The sequence below is a fragment of the Megalops cyprinoides genome, chromosome 21, assembly GCF_013368585.1.
Source record: "Megalops cyprinoides isolate fMegCyp1 chromosome 21, fMegCyp1.pri, whole genome shotgun sequence".
Lineage (NCBI taxonomy): Eukaryota > Metazoa > Chordata > Actinopteri > Elopiformes > Megalopidae > Megalops > Megalops cyprinoides.
In genome coordinates, this window is record NC_050603.1 from 24,137,436 (window position 1) to 24,162,021 (window position 24,586).

At 41.5% G+C, this 24,586-nt stretch overlaps 1 protein-coding gene across 1 annotated transcript; it reads left to right on the plus strand.

Annotated features, from left to right (window-relative positions):
* The first annotated feature begins 469 nt into the window (after positions 1 to 469).
* On the plus strand, positions 470 to 24,519 carry dgat1a (diacylglycerol O-acyltransferase 1a). The gene is made up of 17 exons (XM_036515925.1): positions 470 to 879; positions 6,342 to 6,429; positions 13,490 to 13,530; positions 14,193 to 14,278; positions 15,520 to 15,572; positions 15,844 to 15,949; positions 16,544 to 16,672; positions 17,238 to 17,312; positions 17,465 to 17,568; positions 18,413 to 18,451; positions 18,672 to 18,713; positions 18,838 to 18,882; positions 19,176 to 19,288; positions 21,184 to 21,249; positions 21,665 to 21,752; positions 22,337 to 22,399; positions 22,567 to 24,519. The coding sequence occupies exons 1-17, from the start codon at positions 653 to 655 to the stop codon at positions 22,708 to 22,710; spliced, it is 1,509 nt and encodes a 502-aa protein (XP_036371818.1). The 5' UTR covers positions 470 to 652; the 3' UTR covers positions 22,711 to 24,519.
* Positions 24,520 to 24,586: the final 67 nt, after the last annotated feature.

Genomic DNA, 24,586 nt, shown 5'->3' on the forward strand with positions numbered 1-24,586 from the left:
GTGACAAAAAAGTAAATTTAAATATAAAATATACCCCCCACCACTTAAGTGTCCACAGTTAGGGATTATACATTCCCGCTATGATTAAGGTATTGTGTGATCGTCTGTTTTGCAAGACAGCAAGCTATTATTTAGTCTTGAAAATGTTTGTAAAAAAAATCCAAATCGCGTTTCACTCGTCACTCTCATGTAATGATATAGCTTCAATAACTAATTACTTAATATGTTTATTTAAATAACATTAAATATCAATCAATTTCAATATACTTATAAACAAATAGGATATGCCATAGGCCTATATCTGACGTTTCTCTTCTCTCGAAAAGTATTTGAATACGTAACTGGCCATCTAGCGTGTTGATACACTGAAACGGACTTTTCGGAAAAACTTCAACTCCCAGAAGTCGTTATTCTTCCTCAACTTCAAGGGGGCACTGCAAGTCCTACGGAGCGAATGTACAAACGGCAGCGATCCAGCGTCTCTCCATTCAGCCTCGTTCACCTGTGTACGTCGACGCTAGTGTGAACGAAGGGATACCGGGGACAGCAGCGAACCTTTACTTTTACGCTATCTGGCTAAGACGCTGAGATTTGATCGACCAAGTAAAAGGTTCTTTGCTATGCAGAGGTTTAATGCATTGTAAAGAAGAAAATGGGCGATAAGAATGATAAAGGCCCTATTACTCGTAAAAGAAGGACCACCATCTCTGGACCAGGGGGTGCAACTTTGAAACAGGCGAATGGGACTCGGACAGATGCTTGTGACGCTATTGAGGCGCATCACAGCAATGGTAAATCGAAGGATCTGAAGGCGCAGGAATCCGCCACCCCGACGCGAAAGGACAAAGGGAAGCATGAGATCATTAACGAGAGACTCAGGTAAAATACCTTTCTAGATTGGCACGCATCAGTCACATGCCAAACGTCTTCTGTGTGCACCCAATGGACGCGGTGCTGGCCGGCGTTAAAATGAATGTTGCTTTAAACCCGTTTGCTAATTTGTCAAGGAATGCCAATGTTGCTGAAGTAGGTGTCCCAGCTAGTTATCTGCTCGTGATTATGAACATATCTTGGTAAATATTTTAGAGAGCTGTCCTCCTTTATAAATAGAAAGAAATACAAAAGTTAGGCCATGGCGGCCCTGGCAAAACATGTGTGAATTTATACGTAGGACTATATGGAATATATGATATCACAGCTATCAACCATAACAATTCACCTGAATACACTACGACATCTTACAAGTACTTCGTGTCCATTTGCATTGCTTTTACCGTTACCCGTTCTCACTGGCAAATTGTGTTGTAATCGTATTTGACAAAAAATCCAGTTACATCGGCTTTTATTTTTGAAGCGGCATTTTTTATATAAAGGGTAGCTAACTATAGCTAGCTACAACATAAACACCCAAAGAGACTGAGTAATGAACGGTGCTGTAGGCTAACTGTTTGATGTAGGTGAAATGTGAAGTGTCTGTCCATAAAACGCTCTGTAGCCACACGGAATTGCAAAGACAATGTGTTTGCACATTTCTTCCAAGTTTTGCGTGCTGTTTTGCGTCATATGTCTCAATTCGACAAAATGCTCGTATCACGGGTAGGCTATGAGTTGCAGCGTTGAAGCATTTAATACGTATTCACACAAGTATATTTGTTGCCTGTTTTGTTGAGGTGTTTATCTGACTGCAACAAGATGATACTGATCTGGGTGTGGACGTGTTTGGTGTGTGTGCAATTCAGATTAGCCAGATTATGTGAAAAGTGTGCCTGTGTAATTTTACCCAGAAAAGCAGTGGGACCCCGTACAGTACTATAAAGTAGAGCTACGACAATCGAACGATACTTGCAACGATTATTAAAACACCTCTCCCCGAAATATAAACACTGTAGGTTATTTGTTTTTTCTAACAGAGTAACAGTCATGGGTGGAATTTGTACTTTGGGATTGTACTTTGACAAACGCGAATCCGCACTTTTAAAAACAATATACAGACGTTACCTTTCATTCTCCGTGTAGTTTTCTGTAGCGTTTGTGTGTGTGTCGGGGGGAGTGGGTAGTCAGATTTTGGTTTCAGTGTACTTCAAACTGATAAAGGTACCAATGTCTTTAGTCGTTATATAGACATATCAGGAGTTTGGTCTCAGTGTTTGAAACACAGTAATTTTGATATACAAGCCTAGGTGTTAGCTAACAGGCCTCGCCTTTTCTTTTAGCCTGCAACTTTCTCTAGCTGTTTTTGTAAATTAGTGATTTGAGGGTTAGTGATTTTCACATAAACGAACCAAACTCAGTCCCCTTAAAGTGGACCAACAGAAAAGGGACTCAGTTCTTTTTGCGTTCACCATGTGAGTTCATTTGAAAGAGGACAGTTCTCTTTCTGGTCCTCTGATGGGGCCTCAGTCCTCTTGCTGTTCACACTATAGTTTCTCTGGACCTCTCAGACCTTTACTGCTTTAGATTATGGGTGGCTTTCACTTGGATCAAGATGGCTGTTGCTAAATTTATCCACATTCCTGTGGTATTTTGGTTAAATTATCGTCTTGCTATCGCTACCAGTGGCCATGGTTCCGTCTAGGGCTGGGCGATTAATCGAATTTTATTTTCAGTTACGATTTTGGCGTCTTAACGATTATGAAAACAAGATGATCGAGAAAATTATTATCATTGTGCCGCATTATATATATATATATATATATATATATATATATATATATATATATATATAAATAAATAATATAGTTATTTTATTTATCTCTTTTTACATTCTTTAAATTTGTTTTTCAGTTGGATTATATTTAACCATTTCGTGTGTAACTTAATTAAAGTTCAAGAAAATCCACTGTTAAAAACACAAGTTCAATAAATGCATGATGTTTCCAAAGTCAAGGAGTAATCGTGTTAAATAATCGTGATGTCAATATTGATCAAAATAATCGTGATTATGATTTTTGCCATAATCGAGCAGTCCTAGTTTCATCTCTTTGTTTATACGAACGTCCCAGCGCAATAACATGTGATCTGTCTACTGCAAGCCTAGAGGGCTTAAGTACAATGGCAAAAGACAAAGCGAACCTGGAGCGCTTTGTGTTCACAATGCACAGGTTAAGCGAACCGCAACGCGGACTTGAAGCGAACCAAACTGAGACCACTTCCCGTTTCAGAGTGGTCTGAGGTCGTTTGGAGTGTTCACATATGCTCAAAAAATGCGGACTAATCCCTCTGAGTTTGTTTTGAGGGCTGAAAGGGACCAAGTGTGAGAGAAACTTGAGTTTTTGGAAACATATTTACATTAACTGTTTAGTGAACATGCCAATTCATCAAGTCATAGGGGATCTGAAAACATGATTTGAATATTCGAGCAGCTGGTGCTTTTTTTTTGGCTGGTGTTCTTTTTAGCATGGAGGGATGCAATAAAGTCAACCATACTAGCTAAGTACATTAACATTATAAAGCTATATTCAAAGTTTTGTTTAAGAAGGGTTATCCCATTGTATGCGTGTAACTGACCAGCTTAGTTTGTTAGCTACTGTAGCTAGATGCAATAAGCAATTTCACTGGCTTGGTCTCAGTTACATACCAGACAACGTCCTGCCACAAACCAGACAAGTTGTAAAAGACATGACTGCAGTTATTTACACATAATTTAGAACAGGCCATATCAACACCATATGCACTGAGTGGAATGACAATAAGTGTGTCACTGCTTCTTGTAATGTGTTACAGTAAAGCAAAAGGTTAACTGTAGACATGGGTAAAAGCCAGATCTAAGCCAGGATAGCTCATAGGGTCAGCATTGGTCCCAGTTTGTATAGATAGATGCACTCCTTTGGTCAGAGGAACGGTCCAGTGCAGGTGCCATTACCCAGATCCATCTTTGTCGTGCTTGTGTGCCAGACGAGAGGGGGCTTATGGCTACTCCATAGCAAGCACAAGTATTACTACAGACCATGCTTTCCAGCATTGAAGGGAAATAATCTGAAATGTCTGCCTGGGTCAGAGAAGGAGATTCAAAAGCCCTGTTTTCACAACTTTGTTAGAGAAATTGTCGACTCATCTCAGAATCAGCCTCAACGGGCCTGTTCCACTATAATTGGTTATTTTAACGTTTTTATTCCATTAGTGTCATCAATGTTTTAAATGTCAAATTTTAATTGACAAAGTTTTAATGTCAAATCGGTCAATTCTAACTTGATTGCCTACCAACATGGATGTGGCAGTGATTTTGCAGATTCACTGGAAGATGATAGAGCTGAGTAAAAGAGACAAACTATTTTTTGTTGTTGTCATTTGTTGTTGTTTCCTTTCCATGTAGAGTAAGCAGTTATGCTATCCCCAGGGTCTTCAAAAACAGAACAGTCAAATTCACCACAGGATTTATTTGATAGAATAATTTTATAGTTGCTAGCTAGCAAGATACTTTGATGTATACTGTATGAAATAAATGGGAAAAAAATCAGCCATTAGTCATTCATTTAGGTTGCTAGTGTAGTAGAGCTCAGAAATATATGTAAATTTATAATGGGAGCATCCGCTAAAGAGTGATGCCACCCCCGCAGGCAGTACAAGCATATGATGATTGGCTCCCTTTGCACAGGAGGTGGGGCTTTACCTCAGGAAGCTAATCATATCTTTAGGTGTGCTTAGGACCTGAGGAATAAAGACATGTGACCAGGAACTTGGTTACTATGTCTAAGAACATGTTTTGTGCTCTGGCCATGGGGGTGGCATCCCTCTTTGGAGTGGGTGCACACACAACTAAGCACTACCACCGAAATAAGACTACCAGTACAAGTAAGCTAATAGTTTTAGTGCAGACTATGCACCGATACATTTTTGTTCATGTCATCTGGATATGCTGATAAGTCCCAGATAATTAGAATAAGGCATTCATGTGAATATTAGTAGATCTGCAGCACTTGCTCTATTGCCCTTGTATTGCCCTTCAGCAAGCAAACCAAAGAAGACGATGTCCCACAGTCAACTAGAAGAGAAGACAGTCCCACAGTCTTCCATTTAACTAGGCACAACAGAGGATGTCATGTGTTTTTAGCTCAGTGGCTAGACATGCAAATGATTTTTGTGTTTGGTATGTTCATAGTTAACTAGATACTGTTCCAGTAACTGGTATTGTAGATTGCTGTCCTGTAAGTACCCATATCCGTTGCTGTCCATGTAAATGAGAATAATAAAAAAGTGTGCCTAATTAAAAGCTGTTTTGAAACTAAATTAATCACAGAGGGTAGGCAGCTTGAATGATGAGTTTTGTTTCATCCATTTGAATTGTGCTTTGCCCTTACGTTGTTCCTGACTGAGTGCTAAATTTAAACAAGTGTTACATTTTACACGTAATTTTTCTTACAATTCAGCAATTGCTGAACTCCTAGTGCTGCGCAGGAAGCATTAATTTTTTTAGACATTATGGTTATGTAGCAGATACTCTTGCTCTTAGTGCCTCTAATAAAGTGGCCCGAAAAATTGCACAAACAGGGCACCACTAACCACGTATAACCAAGCGTGAGTACCAAATACAGTGCTGATATCACAAGTGTATGCTTCAATCAACATGCAAGTGCAGAGCAATATACTCCACAGAGGGACTACACCATTCCAAATGCAATGCTAACACATACCCTGAAGTAAAGCTCAATATAAATAATTTATACATAACTCTGAAGTACACTTCCACATAAATAATTACACATAACGTGATTTTTTATTATTATCTATTGGGGTTGGATTTACTCAAGCCTTAAGTATGAAAACCAAACAATATTCAGATGTTGCTGAATATTAAAAATGTTGTATTTCTTGTTAAATTATTGTGGGGAAAAACAGATCAGTAAGGCCAGATCTGTGATTTTCTTTAAAGTCTGAATCCTTTATGTTATAATGTAAGTCCAAGGCATTGGCCTAACTGGCTTGCATATTAGTTTAAGACCATTATGTTAAGGTTAATGTTTTACTGAGTATATATCTAAGTCAGTTTAATTTATGTATTCTAATTACATAGTTTTCGATGTTCATACAATGATTAGAAGTTTCTCTTAGTTCAGAAGTTTGTGGAAAAGCCAGGAGTTCACGGTTTCACAGCAGCGTAGTTCAAGTTCATAATTCAAGGATGCTGGGTATTGCATCTTGGATATGAAGAAAATATTTGATTCTGAACCCCACTTATTCCACAAGGGGCCGCACAGTAGATTTGATCTCATTGCAGATTCCACCAGACCTTGGAATGTTATTGAAGTTTCTTGCTTGAGTGAGATAGAGAAACCTTTTCTCCCCCTTTCAACTGGTTAATTTGCTTTTGTGTGTGTGTTTTTGTTTGTGTGTCTGTTTCTTAGCTGTCACAAATTGCAGGAGTCCTTGCTAAGCTCGGCCAGCGGCTACAGTAACTACAGAGGCATCCTTAACTGGTGCGTTGTCATGCTGGTAAGTGTCATACCTGTCACCATGAGGGCTTGAGCCGCTCCGCAGCTCCTGACTCTTTGACTCGAAGGCGAGAGAGGCGGCCTTGTCAGCTGAGGAGTCTTGACCCAATCCTGCGTATCCAGTGTCTCAAAGTGCCATGCAAGAGGCTAAAACCAAACAGCATCTTCTTCAACCTGCCAATAAGACCTATGTATTATTCACTCGGCCTGTTGAAAAATTAAGCGCATGAACTGTACTGGTCTGGATCCATGCAAGCTCGATCCACATTTTGCTCGATCCACATGGCTTTGGAGAGGGAGACACCCCCTACGGTTGCTTGTGGCGAAACTCGAAATCTGAAATGTATATGGGAATTTCACATTCCATCCAATATTACAACCCAGTATAGTTTTGCTGAGAGGACTCCTGTGGGTGTGTCTCTTCAAAGCTATTCTTTGTCGTACTGCTATCTTTGAATGTGGATATCGACCAGTTCTATGGAAAAATCAATGCATATTTGAAAATTTGAAAACTCATCTTCTGTTAAATGTGGCAAGCACATAAGTATTGAGCTTTTCAGATGTTTGGCCATATGTCTGTTGTGGTATTGCTTGTTCAGATACTCTGGTTGATTCAATGTATCAGGGAAGCTGAATGTATCTCTAAACTTTTTTTCTTTTTAGAGTTTAAAAGGGGTCATTTATCATCCACTTTACCAGTTAAATAGAAAATTTCACCCTAACCAACTAGACTTAACAGTGGGTTGGTGTGGGCTTTGCATCTTGGATTAAGTCGACTACTAGACATGCAATGAAATATCATAATATCAAATTTTGACAAATCAGAAAATGACAATGTTTTGTGACCCTGAGAACATATTGAGAAATTAGTTTATCTTGTGATTTACATTAAAATCGGCTAAAATGTGCTTTTTCCAAGAATATCATATGGCTGGAATTTTGACTTGACGTAATGCCAGTGTTAGCTGAGAAAGATAGCAGAATAGCGAGTCATTCTGATTAGACCAAGATAGAAGAGATCCAAATTAACTTTTTTTTTTTAAACCAAGCACTTTATTTTGAATAAGATTGAACTGTAGTGTCACTACTTATTTAATATGAAATATGAGTAAAAGAAAAAAATCAAAGAGAACCTGTTCAACCATGTTATATTTTTGTTTTCTTATTAGCATTTTTTCTGAGGGTTGTTGTTTTCTAATCATTTCAAATCGTTAGCTCCATGTAGTGAAAAGTATAGTACTGTGAGCTGAGTGTATCACCTCCTGCCTACCCATTACTCTTAACTGCATATGTTTTTATTTTTGGAAACACCTTTCTAATACAGGTAAAATCAGATAAAAAGTGCCAGCTAAAACTATATTTTTTAGAAAGTGGTTAAGGCTCACACATGTAAGAATGACTTTATGTGGAAATACTAACTGGTATCACTTATGGTCCAGTGCTGTTCTTTCAGTTTAATAGCTTGGATTCTTTGGTGTTTTTCTGGCCTGAAAGGGCCTTATAGTCCAGCAAGGGGAAAAACAACTTGCCTTGCTCCTTATCTCATAGCATGTCTGGATTGTAGCTAATACCATATGTACTGTAAGCAGGATGAGGAAGTTATTTCTTTTTGTCCAGTTGTCATATTAGAGAAAATGGGTACAATGTAATAACTTTACCACATTGCATCCAGTAGGTTTGGGTCTTCTCGCTCACTCTTTTCAAGGCAGTCAGGAACTTGTGTGGGCAAAGTGCCAAGATAGCCAATACTGAAATGAAAGTGTTGATTGAATCATCATCTTCCTCTTGCCATCACGATGATTGGTCTCAGCATTGCAAGAGGTGAGAGGCTAAGCCAGTGTAAGCCAAGGGCTAAGTCCAGGGTCTTGAGGTGTAAGGGTACATTTTACAGGGGAAATCCCTGTTACATGCTCACAGTTCAAGTGATGGAACAGATCAGGTGCAGGTCTGTCACATGAAGGGATGTATACAAAGGTCACATGAACAGAGAAGCTGATGTAAATATTGTTCTGTAATTCTTCCCTGAAAGTTCCCTTTGTATTGACAAACAAGCATGATATGTGTAGCATACACACAGCAGATAGAAATCAAGAAATATTAATATAGAACTATTATATAATATTAGAATAACATATAAAATAATATATTGTATATATGTATAACTTTTGAGCTTTTGCTTTTCTGCACTGTAGTGGAGAACCACAAATGCTGCCTGAGGAGTCTGGGAGTCTGAAAATCTTTAGTTTTCAATCAATAAGCTTCGGTTTCAGTGGAAAGAAGCAGAAACCTCTCCGAGCTGAACTCCTTTTCCCTGTGCAGTTCTAGCACAAATACCTCACCTGCCTCCATTAGCATGATTTATTACCTTTAAATAACTTTATTTCTGTCTCCTGGCCTTTTTTAGAGGCTTTTGTAGAATGAGCAAGAGCAGAATTATTTATTTCTTTATTTTCAAAAACATGGGAAGAACCTTCTCTAAGTGATTTCGCGTAAGGCGCAAAGATATGGGGCCAGCCACAGTACAGCAATGACTTTGGGGAAGCTGTGTCGTGGCAACCAGCTCCATTTTAAGCCAAAGAACAGCCTTGAGCTTCAGCCAATGGGACGTGAGCAGAGAGGGCTGGACCCAACAGGAAATGTAACTGTGAGTAACGGAGAGAGCATGCTGCTCTCACTGTGGAGCTATCTGAACTTTATCCCCCATAAACGGCGAGGAAACTCTGCCAGGCTCTTGTTTGCTCACTTACTCAGGATATCCAAATAATTACCAGAGCATTTACAGTGTACAGTTCAATTCACAGTCATACAGCAGATACAGAATGGTTATGTGGTTTCCTTTTTCTCTGCAAAGGCTGCTGGGAATGAGGAACAGTGGCACATCTCCCCCTTTTATACTCACAGTACTGCATACTGTATGGCATGCTATATGCACAGTACACAATGGCTACTGTTATTTAACTTTATAATGCATGGTCTTCTGGTACATTTAAAGCAGACATTTTTGTAATGTTTTGTCTTTAAAAGCACAGCAAAGAAAAATACGTGTTCTTTCACCCACATTGTAAAGGGCCACTAAAGTTACTTGGCCGGCTTAGTGGTCTGTTTTGGAGGCTGAGCCCAGTGTGTAAGGTTCAGGCAGTGACCGGTTCTGACACACAGTAACAGACTTTGTCAGGTGTGCTGGCATGGTTTACAGAATGCCTTTAATCCGTCCCCTGCCTGGCCACACTGTCCAGCCTTTTTAGCAATGTGGGCCACATGACTGGATTATCAGTCCAGCGATACCCTTGATTTGTAGCTGTCCAATTTGGCTCGAAGTCAGACCACATATGAGAAGCAGTGGGATATTCTAGCTTCCATTCTCCATAACACAGAGAACAATTCTTATTTTCCTGTTAGCACTGTTCTGGTACAGAAGTTCAAGGGCATTTTCATCATTCCATTGTACTTCCAGTGCAATTTAGCACACTCCAATTTACTGAAGGTTTTTTTTTAATGAATTTGTCACGTGTCACCTAAAAATAAACACCCTGCAACAGACCGTTCCTCTGAATTCAAGTGGAATCTGGAGTCCCGCCAGCATAGCCATCTTCTTCAAAGCCACAGAGAGTGAATTTCAATTTCTAAAGCGGCTGTTAATCTAGTCTTTGAAACAAGATCATTTTGACATCCGAATAGGTTTTTTTTTTATATACTTTGTGAACTTTCATCGTAATCCCACTGAACTCGCAGTATTCTTTGTGTGCAATAATGAAAATTTTCAAACCCAAGTGGAAAAATGCCAGTAGAAAAGATCTCGGAACAAGAGAGTAGACTGTATAGCCATTAAAGACAATCAGTCGGATTGGCACTTCTTACAGCAGCTCTCCAAAGTAAAGCTCAAATATTTACAGTGTGTGACAGTGTAGGCCAGGTAATTATAAATGCAAACTGACTCCGTACATGCAGTGTGTGCAAATGAACAATTGTGAGTCAATTAATTGAGTGAGGTAATTAATATTTGATACCACATATTTTGCTGCTGGAGTAAGCCTGTATGGTGTATACTCTTTTTTTGTTATTGGCATGAATTGGTACCTTGTTTGGTTTTGGTATGAACATGTCCCCCTGCTTTGCTGGAGTTTTTGATGCCATTTTAAGTTTGCCAGGAGAGATGAATTAGGGTTCAATACAGAATGATAAAACCCATATTTGTCAGTAGGAAATGAGTGAAGTGGGAAAAAATACCTCCTGCACAACAACAAATATGAAAATGTTGCACCACATTAGAAGGAATCTGTTTTTGGCCCTGTCAACAAAGATGACAGGAGCATCACATCCTCATGGTGCCTTTTCATGGGTCTGTGTGTCCATTTTACCATTCCTCCATCACAAATGGGTCTTCCTGTCTCCAGCATTGATGCAGCATTCATGATTTTTGATGGAAATTAACACAAGTACTGTTTTCAGTGACCATAGAGCCCTATTGATTCACGAGTCACAAGTTTGTATGGCAAGGTCACAGAGAACAGAAATCCAAAGCAAGGGGCTTCTAAGTCAGACACGCATGAAACTTGACATGAATGTTACCCTTGCCATTTCTCAGAATCTATTCAATTATCAGGCCAGGAGTTGTGGGTCACAGAGGCCTCTGATTGGTTCCACAAAGTTAGCCAGTTACATGTGGATTTTAGCAAAGCTTAGGGTTTTCCCTCGCTGTGCCCCAGAATCCCATCAGTTCTCAAGTAAGGTTGAATGTTACGAAGGCTCCTGATGAATTTTTCAGCTACAAGTTTTGTATTACTATTGTGTTCTCAGTTCTCCTTAAGCTAAAATCCATTCCACTCCTGTATGCATTCTTGAAGCTTTTAAATGAATTCTCCCCTATGTTGTTTTGAATCGACAGTTGTGTGGTTGCCCAGTCTTACCCTCAGTACAAATGCAATCCTGCAAAAATGCCCGTTTTTCACATTGCAACTCCCACAATGCACCACAGTGAAGTGGGTGCCAGTTGGGGGATAGTTAGCATGAGGATCTATTAGCATGAGGCTAGCCTTATGCAAAAGTGGACATCATTTAAATTCCACACAGTAGCACATTAACCAGCGCAGTACACTGTTAGCAGAAGGTGTCTGCTTTGTGAGCCTGTAATTATAGGTGGGACATATATTATGGATTGTGGGCAGTTCCATCTTGTTTCTGTCCGTGTCTTTTCCCCCAAGAGTATCCAGCCACTCATCTAATTTCAGTCTGGGAGCATGCTAAGGTATAGCTTTTAATTACACCCCATTTTGTGGCCTGTACGACCCAACCCGCCACATTTTTTTTTGTTTTATTTTAAAGATATCAATTATGATTAGAATTCAACTTCACTTGGACTCAAAGTAATGGGGCTTTCACCATGGGACTTGTTGCTAAGGAAAAGTAACTGGTTGCTGTAAAAGATTAATTAGCTGCATTTAGCAGTTTTGTAGATTCAGCCATCTTTTGAACAGTGAAAGCTTGATACCCATTGCACTAAGATACAGTAATGTAGAATGATGAACCATGTTGGCTATTACAATGCTCAGGGACATATAATTTGTATTTCTTGTCGCTTTACAGCACAATACAAAGTTAAAAATGAATTACAACTACATTGGTAATAGAATTTGTCACATATTCAGGGGAGGGTTGAATTATTGCTTTGTATATGATATGGTTGGTTGACAGTTATGAGTGATGTTATTATAGGTCGAGAAAGTGTAATGTTGTAGAAGAGAGTGATCTCCTATAATATGTACAGTGAGTGTGTAATAAAGGAGTTACTGTGGACTGAAATATGTTCTGAAGACCGGCCTACAATCTAGACTGTTTAGATTTCATTTCAAGTATTCATGTAGATCCCCTTCAGCTTTAGTAGTGAGCATCTGTGTGCCTCTGTATGTCTCTGTAGATAGGAAAATAGTATTGCATGCTTTTAGAGGGTGTTGGTGTTCGTTTGTTTGATTCATGCAAAGTAATAGTCAGTACTAACTTTCAGTACTTATTTCCTGTGCATTCGCAGGGCACAGGAAGTTGATATTGTATACATTTTCTCTTTCCTCATTTGGTACTAATAGTTACGATGATGCCAGACATGTATTTGCAGCACTCAGTAGTAAAAACCAGACAAATGAGGAGAAGGTGGTAGTTGCCAAGGTTACAGCAGCATTGCTTGGCAGCAGTCTAGGTGCTGTGAGAAAGAGCCCGCAGTGATTAGTTGGAAAGCTGAAGTTTTGTCTCCAATATGTGGAGCAAGATTAATGAACCCCCCCATGACCCTCGTCCCAATAAGGAGCGCATGTCTGTGGGCACATCAGTCACTAAACAGAGCAAATGAGGCCTGGCTAAAGCATTGGCAATCAACACCACATCAGGGTGGACTAATTCCAAATGTCAGATGTAATTTAGGACCCTTTAAAAAACATAATCACATCTGCTAGGTCTTTTCCTTCTCCTTCTTGCTTGATGAGCAAGTGCATTGCAGAAAACAACTAGTGATTGAACTGTTCAGTTCAAGAAAGATGAAATGGGAGAATCGAGTTTGGGATTAAAGCGGTGATGCTTTTAAGCGCCATATGGAATACCACATTCTTGTATTTGTTCACTGCACATTTTTCTGCTATAATTCAGCAAAAATAAAACATAGATTGATCCTGTAAGCATGCTGCCAATTTGTTATTTTTTGTAATCAGAACTGTTATGCTGAAGATTAAGCAGTAGAATTGCAACACAGCTCACGGTTGCCTGTCCCCTCTATACACTGACAGTGTATGTTTCCAGCTTTATCAGTGCTGCGGTCTTGCAGTGATAAACCAGCACGGTCTGTGGTTCCACATGTTGGGAGACTTTGATCTGCCTACCAGTCCCCTCATCTGAGTTATTATCAAAGTGCGATACACATCTCCTGATGTTGAGATAACGGTAGCATTGGTGTGGATTCTGTGGCAGATATGTGGAAATTCTCAGATGAATGGCAATGGCAAGACTATCACATACTGTCTCACCGCCCACACCATAAACGCAACTGGTCATTACACAATGCTCTCACTCTCTTGCAGGTCTTGAGCAATGCACGCCTTTTCCTTGAAAACATCATAAAGTAAGTATGGCAGAAACTTTGCTCACTAATTGTCCTTGTCCCCCCTCTTTTTCTCTGGAGCTTAATTCACTCTAGCTACTGGGACAGTAAAAAGGCTGAAGGGGATGCATTGTTAGTGGAGTTTGCCTTAATTCCTTCAAAGCACACGGTCAGCACACGCAGCGATAGCACTGCTGAATCTCTCCATTAAAAACAAGGAGAGAAGACATTGGGAATCCCAAATCACCCATCTACTTTACTCTCTTAAAGATGGTGCAGTAGAGGAACTGGTAGCAGAAATGACCGCATGAGAAAAAAGCTATTATACCTTGAAATAGACAGCAGGTTTTTTTCCCTGTTCTTACAGGGATAGAGTTGTCAGTTGGATTTCATCTGACAGTAAGATTTTGCAGAGTGGAGCAGAGCGTAGTTCTCCATGCTGGGGAGACCATATGTCGCAATGTGGAACACGGCAAGCTTGAAGCTGGCTGCGTCTCCCAGATGCCTCTCTCAGCCGCCGTCTTTCACTGCGTGTCTGAATCACTCAGGCTAGGGTGCGGTATAAGATGTATTCTGCTCACTGCATCTGTTGGGGGCTTCTGAAAAGCGGCTCTTGAGTGAAGCACTGCTCAGGAGCGCCTTCCCACGAGGCTGTCAGCAAACTCCTCTCTCCCTTCAATCAGGTACGGGATATTAGTGGACCCGATCCAAGTGGTGTCGCTGTTTTTGAAGGACCCCTACAGCTGGCCTGCCCCGTGCCTTGTCATCGGTACGTGTGCCATCCCCCCCCGGGGGACATCTCGCTGTCTGTCAGTCTGGCTTTACCTGCCTGACTGCTGGCAGTGGAACGCTTCCCCGGGAAAGGTGTTAGTCCCTGCAGTGCTGCTTAGAAACACTCCCTGCCCTACTTTATGGATCTTGAGGAGTGAAGGTGTAAGAGGATCCTCTCACAGGCTCAAAAAGCTCTAAGGCCTCACATTTATTCACACTGTCTGTATCGACATCCTGTGTTGCCAGACACAGCACAGTACAATCCAGCTTGCATGATGTTCTTAGTTGTGATGGATATATTTAATTTGACCTTGTTTATGGGTGATGTTTGTGCTAAATGTCACTGAAGATTTTGCAACTTGAGTTGAATGAGGGTCACAGAAAATGCTTGGATGTATCTTTTATGTTGCAGCATCCTCTGCAAGTAGTCAGTGTCAGATTATATATTCTGTATCATATTTTGAATCAATGGAAAAAAAGATCAAGTGCTTTTCTGACTCCTAAAAACCTGCCTGGCTTTGTAGAGCAGTCGATTCTTGTATTTTACCGAGTAGTCACAGAGCTCCACTGCAAATCAGATTGCACAAAGTTCATATATAGACAATTTACAGTGTACTGTGTTCATTACTAAATCATCACTGCTCTTCGTAGTATTTTTTATTTTGTACAGCGAAGCCCTCTCATGTGCAGGGCATCAGACAGAAATGGCCAATAAGAGCAACAGATCCTATTTCAGTCAGTCCGTGGCTCAGAGGCATCACCTTTGAAGGAAGCACTGTGACTGCCCAGATTAAAGCAGAACATGCCCTGTTGTTCCGAAACTTGAAGCTGTTCCAGGGTCAGCGTTTGAGGGCGCAGGCTGTTTACTCCCTCTGCTGGCAGCTTGCCGTCTGTGTAGCTGGCATGCTGTGATCAGACCAGCTCTGTCCAGATAGACTCTGACCCTGCGGCAGCAAGGTCACAGACACCTGGGAGTAAAACCAACTCTGCCAACTCTAACATAAAGTATTGCTTAGTTTACCTGCACTATTGCCAAATGCACCGTCAGAGTTTATTCTTTTGTTTCTGTGGTGCTGAGTAGGCTTTGGTACTGTAGTGAGTGTAACATTTTATGCACTGAATAGCATTTACAGCATTTAGCTCTGTTGAACATATCTTAAGTACAATGCTATGACAGTCTTAAACAGATGTGTTTTTGTGTATCCAAACATGATCTCCTTTTTTCTTTTTTTTTCCCAGTCTCAAATGTGTTCCTAATGGCAGCTTTGTATATAGAAAGGAGGCTGTCAGTGGTAAGTACTATGCTACGATGTGTGAAACTAGCTGAACAGATACACCGTGAATGGAAGTGGATACTTCTTTGTAATATTGAGATTGTGTCTGTTATTTACTTTTTGTCAGCCTATCCATAATGAATGCAAACATCTCTTTGATGTAGAAGTTACATTCACTCTCTACTGTGGGAGAGTGCCTTTAGCTGGTGTCTCCTGATGCAGGTTAAAGCAGCTGAGCCTCTGGTGTCACCGGTTTGTTTTTGAGTCGTGATCATCCTCTCTCCTGCAGGGCACAGTCTCCGAACGGTTTGGGACGCTTCTTCATACAGCCAACCTCTCTACCATCCTTTGCTTTCCAGCGGTCACAGTGCTGACGGTGAACTCCATAACCCCAGGTCAGTCCGCCTCTCTCTGTTTGACGCATTTCAGGCAGGTCTGTCCCTTGGGATACCAGCAGAGGCCACACCCACTCAGCGCAGAGACCACTCCAAGACTTAGGTCACACCCATTCAGCAAAGGCCATTCCCATTCAGTGTATGGCCGCTCCCGTCCAGCAAAGTGCTGTTTCCTCTCTCACTTAAAAAGGGCTACAGGGCACTCCACGGTGAAAGAGAGTGGTCCCAGCCCAGAATGTTAACTGAAGTGCCCCCAGAATCAGCTCCTGGTGTGAAATGCAAACTTTCTGTGACACAAGGTCATACACAGCTACTCAGGGATCTGACCATTACTCATCTTTCCCCCGCATGCCCTAACAATCATCGCTTCAATAACAGACTGTTTGTGCTATTACTACATTTCACTATTAGATGCATTTGAATGGCATTAAAAGTTAGCAGTCGTAATGTAGGCTGAAACAGTGGTTGGCCTCATGGCAAAAAGGAGAGCTGTAATACACTGGCAGCGTGCTGTGAAAATGCTGGTACCTGTCTCTGAACCCAGCCTTCAAAGTGTAATAAGTATGTTCTGTTGTGTTTTTGTGTGTCCTGCAGTGGGTGCAGTCTTTGCTCTGGGTGTGTACACCATCATCTTCCTGAAGCTCTACTCCTACAGGGACATGAACAAGTGGTGCAGAGAGATCAGACACGCAAAAGCCCGAACCCTGTCCAGGTCCCATTCCTGTGAGTGTGTCCGACTCGCCTCCTCCACGCTGCCGCCACGCTTCAGCACGGACATTTGAGCCAATCTGATCACTGTATCCCGGATTAAGTGGAAACCACTGTTTCTGCTCAGTTCTTGGCTGGCGATTTCCTCATATCGAGCATGCGTCCTCCTCAATCTCCTGAGACATGTGTTGGGGGGGCTGTGGAGGATTCCTTTTTCAGCCACTCTGCTATGCTGATGCCGATGCCGGTGAAGCGTTCACCTGTGGGGCTGACCTTCCCACATTGCCTGTGATGAGCTAAGAGAGAGAGGTTAATGAGGTTTATGAGTAACTTCTGTATAAATAACTCCTGTGACCCAGTTCCTCTCAGGCTTCGCTGTTTACCCCTTGGTTTGTTTACTGTGAAAAGCTTTCTGTATTTGTGCTTGGAGGACAGGATAAATATTTAAACAATCATTCACAAACTCGAATTTGTACAGAGCAGTAGAGGCATTCCTTAAACATTTGCTCTGCTGCCCTCTAGTGGTGGGAAGGGGAACTTGTCATCACCACCTTATTCATGCCCATACATTCCTACACAGGCCCAACAGTACAGAGGTCCAATGGATCAGCAGTACAGGCCCAGGTGTCCTACCCAGGGAACCTCACACACAGAGGTGAGCACAGAGAGCCCACTAGCCCGCAGTCCTTCAGAACCAAGGCTCTTCCTTTGTTTAGTCCCTTAGTGCAGCTCTCTAAATGTTAAATGTTAAGTGTACCTGAATGGTGTGAAAATTCGATGTCTGTAAACAGACTCGTCTCATTTCAGATTTATACTATTTTGTTTTTGCCCCGACCCTCTGCTATGAGCTGAACTTCCCGCGGTCAACTCGGATACGCAAGCGTTTCCTACTCAGGAGGCTTTTTGAGATGGTGAGTTCTGTGTTAAAACAACATCAGCGTTGTGTGTGTGCGTGCATGCGTGCGTGCGTGCGTGCGTGCGTGCGTCTTTGTGTGTCTTTGCTGAGGGTAAGTTCTTAAGCAGAATGTCTACAGTTTCACATCATACAACCCTTTTATACAGCAGAATTTTAGCTGGAGGCAAATCCACAAGTGCCTTTAGATTTTGAATGTTCACCTCGCCTGCTGTGGGCTCAAAACAAAACATCTAGTGTGTGTGTTAATGTGGTCTGCAAGATTTATGATTGCAGTGTCTTTGCATGTCAAACTCAGAGATGGCTCCAGCAACAGCTTTGAAATCCTTTTACTTTTGTGCTATGATGGAATTTTCTTACCTGTATTTTCCTCTGATGAAATCTTGAGTGCTGTAGCCCATTAGGATAGGCAGGTCTTAGACACATTATGCTCTGTTAAAGTATCTTTACAAATCTAAGGTCTAGTGGATTTGTGCAGCACGCAGTCTAAACTGAAGTCCGTGTAGGAGCAGAGCAACCCCTGCCCAAGGACTCACTCTCTGTGGCTCTGTGGTCTTGAGCACATAATTAAAGGGGAACACCTCCAGTGTGCATATCCCACAGTCCAAATGGAAAAACCCCCTTTTAAAGTGGAACTGCCACCTGCATCTCCACCTGCATGGAACTACGCTTTGATGTTCACGTCTGCCAGAAAGACCGGAGAGCATCACCACTCCATTCAAATTCTGGGTGCATATGTGAGCCCCGCACCCCCCACCCCCCCGTGGCTGTGTTAGTTCCTATAACATGGAGCACATGTTCTGTGCAGTAAGCTTTAAAGGGTTTAATGCTTTTCCTTTCAGCTATTCTTCATGCAGTTGCTGGTCGGATTAATACAACAGGTGCGTAATGCTTCTATCACTTTCCTCATAACAAGCATTGCTGGTAAATATTTAACTTAACAATACCTAGCTGATCACTTTATTTGTTCATGTACAATTCTATCTCATTCCTGTTCACAGTGGAATTTTTCTTTTCCGTGCTGTAATGTTTTTTGTGTGTTTCTTGCGGGAAGAAGAATAAACATTGGCTGCTGTGCTGAATAATGGTTCTTTTTCACAGTGGATGGTACCAACTATTCAGAACTCCATGAAGCCATTCCAGGCAAGCTGCACCTTCAGTGTTGATAGTACACATACTCCTATGCATTAGCTACTGGACACTGTAATTCTGTATCCCCTCTCTGTATCTTCTGTGAGCTGATGTATTTGTGTCCCTGACTCTGCAGGACATGGATTTCTCCAGAATGATTGAGCGACTCCTCAAACTGGCAGTAAGTTCAAAGGAGACACTAAACACTGAACTGACAGGCCGAGCGACTGGCTGACTAAATAAGAGTTGGGCGAATAATCCCTCATGGAAAGGCTGAAGCTTCTTATCAGTGCCAGTGTGACACAGACGTACTGCAGTGTCTAACTCTGTGCCTGAATGGGAGCGCGTTCACATTCATACAGCATTCTGAGGGAGGGAGCATTCTGAAGGCACAGTGAAGCCCATGTTGTTCATGCTCTGATGATGGTGTATGGTGTGCTTTCTTTTAAGCCTGGGGTTTCTCTTATTCGGCAGGTTCCCAATCACCTGATCTGGCTGATCTTTTTCTACTGGTTCTTCCACTCTTCCATGAACTTTGTGGCTGAACTGATGCAGTTTGGGGACAGGGAGTTCTACAGAGACTGGTGGTAGGTGGAAGCCCCTCACTGTCCCTCTGTCGACACGGTCACATGCATGGACTGCGCATGGTGCACAGCAGACACTGTTGAAATGTGGCCTTGCATCACAGCCACTCCCAAAAGCAAAACCATTCCAGATCTAACATAAAGCAGGCTAATATACTCTGCAGAATATGCCTGGTGGTGCTTTCCACTCAGTACACTGACATGTCTGTTGCATCACCTGGAATGGTTCATGCTAGGTGTGCAGTTTCTACCTTTACTTTACCTCTTGCATACACTTGCATTATTTAAGCACCTCATTGGTCAAAGTTTTGTAACAGCATATGCATGTCAAATGACTAGTAGCTTCAGTATTCCAACGTTTTAGGTAGTTATCTAGTTATATCATAATAGGCTAATATGCCTGAACTGAAAACCACAATGTTAAAAATGGAGGAAGCATACAACCACTCTTAATAAGAGAATATGTTGTCCATTCAGCAAGGCTGGCAGGCACCCAATCTGTGGAAACCAGTGTCCATCTTCAGACCTGGAGTCACTGCGCTCAGGAAAACCCAAGATGTGCCAGTCTCCTCAGGCTTACTCTCTATTGTCTTTTCACTGAAGGTTCTGGAATTTCCGAAGTGTTTGGATAATGCACAAAAGGCTCAGTCGGCATCGTATAAAAAGAGACTCCACTGACAGGGGCAAATAACATGGAGTGCCTGCAAAAAGCTCCAAGTGACGTGGGAAAGTGGCAGAAATGGCACCTATTGGCTGGGCAGAACAGATGAAATAAAGCAAGAGCATTGGCCACGGTGTAGTCATTAAGTCACCCCCTCAGCAAGTTTGACTTTTTCCAGAGCGGTAGTGGTCTCAGGTTTACCTTGCTGCACTGAATAGCATGTGGAGCCAGGGGATGAAGGGGAGGTGGAGGCAAAAAAATGAAAAAAATGCAATTTACTTTGAGAAATTGTCCGCCTCGTTGCAGAAAGCTGGAACATTTTGTCCCTGCTTTGTTTAGATAATCACCAAAGTATATGATAAATGTCAAGAGTCAACGCTTAGACTAATATTACGGGGGCAGCAGTATATTTCACTGCCCTGTAATGAGCTGTTAAAATGTGTTATTCATAATGTGAAACGCTCAGCAGGGAGTCCAGGCAATCCTCTGCCTGATTTCCTCGACTTCTATTTTCCAGAAGGGGGTGAGTCATAAGCCACTACGGGGAGCAAGCTTCAGTGTATGTTAGTGCTGCTGCTAGAGCCCCCCCTACTGGTGAATATGTGGTAATACTAGTACTGACTATGGGCCTGCAAACATGCCTCTCTGATGTGAGATAGATTATCTCCCTGAATAATCCTTCCCTGACTGGTGTCTTTGCTCTAGTCCTGCCCAGAGGAAGCCATTCTGCTGAAAGGCTTAAGTACAGTTGTTATTGGGCTGGAATGGTGGAGATAAGAGAATAACATTAAGACAGGCCTCAGCCAAGCCAGAAATCTAGGACAAAAATGAGATTGAGCAATTAAAATGTGCATAATTACAAAGTGTCTGTTTTTCTCCCCTCTTTCAACCATCCCTTCATCCTTGCTGTGAGTAGTGATGAGATTGCCCTTTAAAGCATATGTGTAGCGTTTGGCATTGGTTAGATCTGACCTTCATTTGACTAATTTAAGCAGGTTTGACTTTTTTCATTAATTGTGCACAGTTTTGAGTTTGGCTCTCTCTCAAATTAATAAAGATTCTTTTCTGATTTGTGGGAAATGGTAGCACTCACTTTAATCTGATGTTCAAAGCAAAGAGCAAACCATAATCTTAAAGGACTGTATTTGCAGCCGAGTGTGTGGTATTTTAGACCACACTCCTGACCACACAAGTGTTAACACAGCTCCACTGTGTTAACAGCAGGCCTGTTTTGCAGGAACTCTGAGACGGTCACGTACTTCTGGGCGAACTGGAACATCCCTGTGCATAAGTGGTGTCTCAGGTGAGTGACACTGTCAGGTTGCGGCCATTGGCTCAGCCACTGTTAATTAAGTGCATCATAAAACCAGGGGAAGTACCAGCCCCCATTAAGATGATTTTGTTCATACACTCCAAGCCCATCTGGTATTGAAACTGCACTGTGCAAGATTCTTGTCTAATATATTTCATAGTTCTGTGGTCCTCAATGAATGGCCCACTTGCACTATAAGACGTTTAACGATGTGAACACCTCACTCAGTCCCGACAGTGCTCGTCATTGTGCCTATCAAAATGAATGGGAGGCCACTCCTTGTCCTCAGCCTAAAGTGACTTCATTTTCATAGTGCAGTTTCACAGTGCAGCATTGGCGTAACATTTGTTTGGTGTGCTCACAGTCTCCAGCCAACCCTTTTATTTATGTTCCTGCCCTTTCCAAGGCACTTCTACAAGCCCATGCTGAAGAGGGGGGTCAGCAAGTGGGCCGCCCAGACGGCCGTGTTCCTGCTGTCCGCCTTCTTTCACGAGGTGAGGTTCCAGAGGACGCCCGCGACGTCATCACGCACCCACCCTTCCCTATTAAACATTATTAGACTTTACTTCTTGGGCGCAACAAATTAACACTTTTTATTTTACTCTAAATAAAAGCTTTTAAAATGAGCCTCTTGGAGCCAGTGACTGTGAGGGCTACCACAGCAGGCATATACGTATATGATACGTGTGAGACAGTGGGACCCAGTTGCTAACAAAGCTCCAGCTCTGTAACTGCAGCCATGTTTGGCTTTACCCCTCACCTGTAGTGCGTAAAAAATACCGCAGAGTAAAAATGTAATGTATACATATAATATAAAAGTTACACTGTTCAAAGCACCTGGTAATGCTTAGTTTTAATCTTTATATAGCTGGACATTTACTCAGGCATCTGAGTAACAGCCATGGAAAGATGTTTACATTCAGAGAGAGCTACCTCATCATAGGCTCTGATTAACAGGTGTGGAAATCCCTCAGGGCTTGCTGTAGCGCAGGGGACCGTGCCCGAGCAAGGTTAGTGTCACACATAGGTAATATATGGCTACCACACACTGAAGGCCTCTCTTCCGGTTCTCTTTCAGTACCTTGTGAGCGTCCCCCTGAAGATGTTCCGCCTGTGGGCATTCATGGGCATGATGGCACAGGTCAGAGCAAAGACGGCAGTGTCAACTTCATGTATTCATGCGCTTAACGATGCAGAAAATGTACACTAAAAGACTAGTCTATGATGTAGAAGAATACAGTACAAAATAACGTCGTATGAATTTACGTATAGCATCCTGCAATACTCACTTACGTTTTTCAATTTCAGATTCCTCTGGCCTGGTTTGTGGGTCGATTTCTGAGAGGCAACTATGGCAACGCGGCGGTGTGGATCTCCCTCATCATTGGCCAGCCAATTGCCGTGCTCATGTACGTCCATGATTACTACGTGCTCCACTTCCAAAAGTCGTGACCACTCCGGGGCACGAGCAGAGGCCTCAAACAGAGTACCAGTCCCTGATACTCTCCACTGTTTCTTTACACAAGTAAAATTATACAGTAATTAAATGTCTATTTTTTGAGGGGAAATATAAATTTAGAAAGTAGTGACTCGACAACCAGAATGGCTTTTTAAGGTGGTATGGATGGGATAAGTATTTTAATGCAATTGTTAGCCATCCAGACACCAGCTATTTGCACTTTGCTACTGTAGAGAGGTTGAGCTCTCCAGTATTCATGTGCAGTTATTCTGTAACACTGCCCTGCCAAAGTGACGTCCAAGTACATTTCTATGCCTTCCCATTCTTTCTTACTTGAAACTCAACTCTACATATCAGTAGAATATGAAATTAAGTGCAGCCGTCCTTAAACGAGCACCAGACTGTAAGTGTGTTTTTTCGGTACGTTCAGCACTTCTGTTGCCTTTTGGAACATCTAACCTGCTCTGTCAGCTTCTCTTTGCTCATGGTTTTGCATTTTCTGTTATGGCTGCAAGTAGAACAGGAACCAGTGTTGCAGTTATGTTGTCTAGTTTCTTGATTTTTTTCTCTTTTTTTTTGCCTGGATTTATGTTAACCATCAAGGGTCTTGCAATATGAATTAAGCCCATCTCTTTTGTTAAATAATTGATTTTATGTAACTATTTATTGTTTCTTTGCACTATTTGCATACTGGCATTTGCGTACTGCATGGTGTTTTGTGTATATTTGCCAAGCAATAGACAAAGTACTTTTGAGTACTTACAGGCAATTCAGTAAATGCAGTTGAGTATTATTTAAAATAAGACAGACATTTGACTTTACCCATTGCCTTCATATTCACCAAACCTTATTTAAATAATCTAGTTGAAAAAAGAACAATGAGGCATATAGTGTAATGTCAAAGGATAACCTTTAAGTTAAAATCACAGCCTCATCAAGTCAACAGTATTTACTGTTTCCTTGGTCCATTCCAGAACTTTGCACTCTAACAGTTCAGTGAAGTAGTATACTCTTATTTCTGTTTAAGTACTCTTAATGTGTTTGGAATGGAGCTATGAAAGAGTTTATTTTTCTAATAACCACTTTCAGTATGGCACTTTTTGATCTGCACGTTTTGAATTGATGTCACATTCAAAAATGAGTTTATTTAAGCAGAAAAATGCAAATGCTTATGTGCCTGTAAACAACTGAGCCATTCAGTGACGTCATTCAGCTTCTGTAAGGAATTTATTTTCTGTTCAGTACCTTTTAAGTTTGTTTCAGTATATTGGAAAATTATTTGTATTGAATTATGATTTATGTATAAGCAATGGCATGATGAAGGTCATGTACCACAGTGAGCATAAATATTCAGGGATGTAACTGCGTGTAAGTTCAGGGTTGGCTTTGATCCTCACCAAAAATAGCAAAACCGAATGTATAATTTATTTGATCTAAAAAATAAGTGAAAATATAAGGAAATAAGAGCAAACTTTGTGAAAGCTAACGGTTTACCTGGCATATTGTTTTGTTACCTGGCATTCCACAAAAGGGATTGTTTTATGAGAGGAAATTCAAACATATTCTATTTTTGGCCTCACAAATGCATGGGGCTTCAAAAGTATTTTTTCCATAATATTAATTGACTATATAAAGAAGAGTCAGAGAGGGCAAATCATTGTCTGTTTCATCCTGTGGGAATCTGTGATTGTGACCTTATTTTCCTAGTCTTTTTCTCTGTGGTGACATTTTGTAAATTTAGATACTTGGTTATTTTCTCTGTTCTCGGCTCCCATTTTGGTAGCTGTGAAATAAAGTCCTGCCAGTGGAATGGTCAAAATGTCTGTTTCCAATCTGTGTGTACAAATGACTAAAATTACAGGTGCATGC